Below are 4,753 nucleotides of genomic sequence, written 5' to 3' on the forward strand. Positions count from 1 at the left end.
TAAATATAAAGGTATGTGTCAATCAAGATATATGCAAGAACAGGCTCAATGATTAATTACATGGACAATTGCGGGTGTGGTGTACATTTTGTAATAATTCTTTAGTATATTACTTGTGTGATGTAAGAATGTTAACACTGTTATATTCTTTTTTTAGTATAATATGTGTGTGGGTAGAAGTGAATCATTTACTGCTTGCAAACCAATGATGGTAAGATGATGTCATGGGGTAGGACTGGATAAGTCTGACTTCTTCCTACTCCATTCAAGCATGTATTAGGTATAAGCAAATTGATATTGGATTATGTGTAAAATTATGTGTGTTGTTATATCAACTGTTTTTACATGCTTGAAAGAATAAATCAAATCAAAATCAAATCAATCAAATCAAATCAATCTATGGTAAAACTGTCTTTCACACACCCTATTATTATTGATGGATAAACCAAAACTTTCTGAAGCACAAAATCAATATGAAGCAATTGTGTTGAAAATGGTTCACAGTTTTGAAGCATGACACAGTCAGAAATGACGACATCTGCTGGCCAAACCCTTGATACACTACCTTGAGTACTTAACGGGTCCAAAGGAATGTAGCTGCTGTTAAAACAGACTACATTTAAATTATATGATACTTTTTGCCTTATTTTTTATTCTTTATTCCTCAAATCGGGTCCATAGATTTTAATTTACATTGTTTATCACTTTATTTTGTTTGCCTCACTTCTCTGTATAGTCCAGTAAGCCATTTAAATTAATCACACCTTATTTAAACCTGTCACAAATTCTTTAAATCATCTCTTAAAATATCCTCATTGTGTGACCACCAAGGCTGGATAATACTGGTGAGAGTTGCTGACTGAATTTAAGGTGATTTAACCATTGACTGCAGTATTTATAGGACCTGTATTTGTGGGTGGTTTTTCAAGATGCATTAGGTAAATCTTCAGGTGTGTTTTAACTGTAACTGGCCAGCACAGTCAAACATACAGTGCTTTTTTTGTTCTTATTATCTCATCACAGTATTTTCTTACAACATTCAGTCACAGACTCATGAGGTAGATAAAGGACCATGGGTTGTAATAGTATTTTTAGTCACCTGTGGAGCAAAGGTGAAGGAAACTGCACTGTTCTATATTTAACCTGCACTTTTTTCATGAATTCCTGTGCTTCCAGATATTGCATTCAACAGATGGCATCTACTCTCTGCTTTTGGTTTAGGAAACAAAAGTTAAAACATAACTGCTGCTGGTAATAATTATTGTTTTTGTCTGCCTATTCAACTTCATTGTTGTTTTTTTTTGTTCTTGTTGTTTTTTTTACTTCTGTTCCTGCAGGAGTGTGTGTAGAGGCAGAGACCTCAGTGTCAGCAGAGCAGACACAACAGCCAGAGATTAAAGTGGGGATGTTGAATGGAGGACGAAGGATTGACTATGTGCTTCAGGAAAAACCCATTGAGAGCTTCAATGAATACCTGTTTGCCATCCAGTCTCATCTGTGTTACTGGTGAGTCATGTGTGTCCATAGGGAGGAGGGGTGGACTATAGTCATTGTGCTCCTTTGTTTTCCATGTGCCAGATCTTTTCTCTTTGTTGTATCACATTTTACTGAATTACTGAAAATTTGTACTTTAAAAATAAAAAATGTCTTCCACTCTCTCTTTTTGTTTGTCTGCCAGGGAATCTGAGGATACAGCTCTCCTGTTGCTGAAGGAGATTTACGACAAGCTGGGTGTGGCCTTTGAACAGCCACAACAGTAATTAAGTTTTATGAATGTAGACTAGGTTTTTAACTTGGCAGTAACCTGAGAGTGAAAAAACGAAGGACAGCTGACCAGCAACAGGCTGCACAATCCTCGTCCAGGGTGCCTTACTGGCTGGGTGTTACCAGACTGCCCTGCCCTCTCCTCCTCTGATGGTGGAGACTGCCTGGCTGCAGTCAGGTGATCTTTGTCAGTCAGCCTGAGTTTTAGTGTCTGCTTATGTTCCTGGTCAAATTTTTGAGTCACTTTTTGTTTTGCTATACTTTGCACTTTCATTTACCAGCAGTTATTGACATATCCTCTTTACCCTTGAGTAATAATGAAGAAAAATAATAATAAGAGGAAACACACAGTACTTGTTGAAGTATGGAAATACACATCATTTTCCCTATCACCAATTGACATTTCTGTGCAGTTCACAACAAAAATATACTTTAACATTTGTGAATTATAATTAAAATAGTAGATTATAATCTATAAAATGTAATGTTATTTCCCACCCCTATACATGGCCTTCATAAAAATCAGAAATATAGAATTATAATTAATAACAATTCCTATTATATGTGTTCAAATGGCATTTCTGTTTTACCTTTTAAACTTCAAGCTCTTGTGACCAAGGAAGCTGTCCCATAGCATAACATTGGACCTTCCCTTTATAAATAACCAGGTCAGATGGTTTCACTTGGTTAGCTGTAAGATGTTTAGTTACTGATTCAGAAAAGGGAAACTGATATTTTGTCTCTTACAAGTTTTCTGGCACTGTCATTCTTTCTGCCGGCACCAAGACTACTTGGCAGATGCTACTCCTATTTCTCTGCAGCATAACAGCCATATCGATGTCACTCCTTTTATTTTCACATGGGGTCTGTTAGGGACCGTTAATGAAAGTGAAGCTCATCTTGCCTTTTGATCATGTTTATTTAAAATATGTATTTCAGCTTAATTGTATCTACAGATGTATCTAAAAGAAGTAATCCTGGCAAAAGGGAAAATTCTGGCAAATTGTGGCAAAAGGGAATTTTCAGAAATGTAGCTGCTTGAAGGGACCAACTGGTTGTTTTTTTTTTTCTTGGTGTGTGTGTGTGTGTGTGTGTGTGTGTGTGTGTGTGTGTGTGTGTGTGTGTGTGTGTTTAGACTATGTATGTTACTGAAAGGCTAGTTCATATCTCCTAGATCTTTGCTATCCCTCTTTTACCAGACTTGTATTTCTGATGTTTTGCAGTTGGCTCACATCCAAGTCCATAATAGAAGTGTATTCTTTATCCTAAAATGTTTCATTTACGTTCAGACTGACGTCATATAGAGAGTTGTAACTTTTTTTCAAATCTAAGGGCCAAATCGTACATGTTTCTCTTCAGCTGTTCATTTGTTTCCATGTGTTGAAAGTCACATTTTCTGTGTTGCACTTTATGTTAGAGCAGAGTTTCTCACCATTGTCTGGTCCTGACCCAGTTCTTTCATAATTTTCATGGACCCATTAATAAAAAAGCTGTCACATTGAAATTGTTTGAATCTAATTTAAAGAGTATGACCACTAGATTGATATTTTTGTTCCAAAGTAGTTTATTATACAGAAAATATATGCAACAAACAAAATATCAATGTACAAATTTCCCAAATCTGCATCTGTATATCATGTAATGCAAGGTCCAGATTTCAAAGGTGAGAAACTCTGTTCAAGTGATTTAACTTAATAAACTACTTATGTTTTGCATTATCAGGGTATCATGACCCCCACCACCAAAGCTTTGAGTAACTTGGGTGTAACAACCACACAATGAATGAATGAACCTAAAAAGGTTGGTTCATGTTTCTTCCTTCCTTGCACTGAACACTAAATTATTGTGTTGGAGTGTTTGAACTTCACCAAATCTTTGTGACTAAAGAGAAGTAACAGAAATGTATGATGCCATAACTAGGCATTTGATAGTAATGTGTTGACACACACTAAAAACAGAAAGTTCTCCATTCTGAATACCTACAAAATAGCAGTGTGGCATTCAATCAGTGAGGTCATCAATTTTGTGAAATAACAGGTGTGAATCAGGTGGCCCCTATTTAAGGATGAAGCCAGCACTTGTTGAACATGCATTTGAAAGCCTGAGGAAAATGGGTCGTTCAAGACATTGTTCAGAAGAACAGCGTACTTTGATTAAAAAGTTGATTGGAGAGGGGAAAACCTATAAAGAGGTGCAAAAAATTATAGGCTGTTCAGCTAAAATGATCTCCAATGCCTTAAAATGGAGAGCAAAACCAGAGAGACGTGGAAGAAAACGGAAGACAACCATCAAAATGGATCGAAGAATAACCAGAATGGCAAAGGCCCAGCCAATGATCAGCTCCAGGATGATCAAAGACAGTCTGGAGTTACCTGTAAGTACTGTGACAGTTAGAAGACGTCTGTGTGAAGCTAATCTATTTTCAAGAATCCCCCGCAAAGTCCCTCTGTTAAAAAAAAGGCACGTGCAGAAGAGGTTACAATTTGCCAAAGAACACATCAACTGGCCTAAAGAGAAATGGAGGAACATTTTGTGGACTGATGAGAGTAAAATTGTTCTTTTTGGGTCCAAGGGCCACAGACAGTTTGTGAGATGACCCCCAAACTCTGAATTCAAGCCACAGTGAAGACAGTGAAGCATGGTGGTGCAAGCATCATGATATGGGCATGTTTCTCCTACTATGGTGTTGGGCCTATTTATCGCATACCAGGGATCATGGATCAGTTTGCATATGTCAAAATACTTGAAGAGGTCATGTTGCCTTATGCTGAAGAGGACATGCCCTTGAAATGGTTGTTTCAACAAGACAATGACCCCAAACACACTAGTAAACGAGCAAAGTCTTGGTTCCAAACCAACAAAATTAATGTTATGGAGTGGCCAGCCCAATCCCCGGACCTTAATCCAATCGAGAACTTGTGGGGTGATATCAAAAATGCTGTTTCTGAAGCAAAACCAAGAAATGTAAATGAATTGTGGAATGTTGTTA

At 37.1% G+C, this 4,753-nt stretch overlaps 1 protein-coding gene across 8 annotated transcripts in view; it reads left to right on the forward strand.

Annotated features, from left to right (window-relative positions):
* The window catches only part of ddhd2 (DDHD domain containing 2), a 14,836-nt gene extending 11,094 nt beyond the window's left edge, over positions 1–3,742 (forward strand). For all 8 annotated transcript variants that reach the window (XM_020594541.1, XM_020594548.1, XM_020594547.1 and 5 more), the window contains 2 exons: positions 1,338–1,506; positions 1,679–3,742. In XM_020594541.1, the coding sequence (XP_020450197.1) occupies positions 1,338–1,506; positions 1,679–1,760 (251 nt within the window). In that variant the 3' untranslated portion in view covers positions 1,761–3,742. The remainder of the gene's footprint in view (positions 1–1,337; positions 1,507–1,678) is intronic.
* Positions 3,743–4,753: the final 1,011 nt, after the last annotated feature.

Source organism: Monopterus albus, unplaced genomic scaffold (assembly GCF_001952655.1).
Source record: "Monopterus albus unplaced genomic scaffold, M_albus_1.0 scaffold23.1, whole genome shotgun sequence".
Lineage (NCBI taxonomy): Eukaryota > Metazoa > Chordata > Actinopteri > Synbranchiformes > Synbranchidae > Monopterus > Monopterus albus.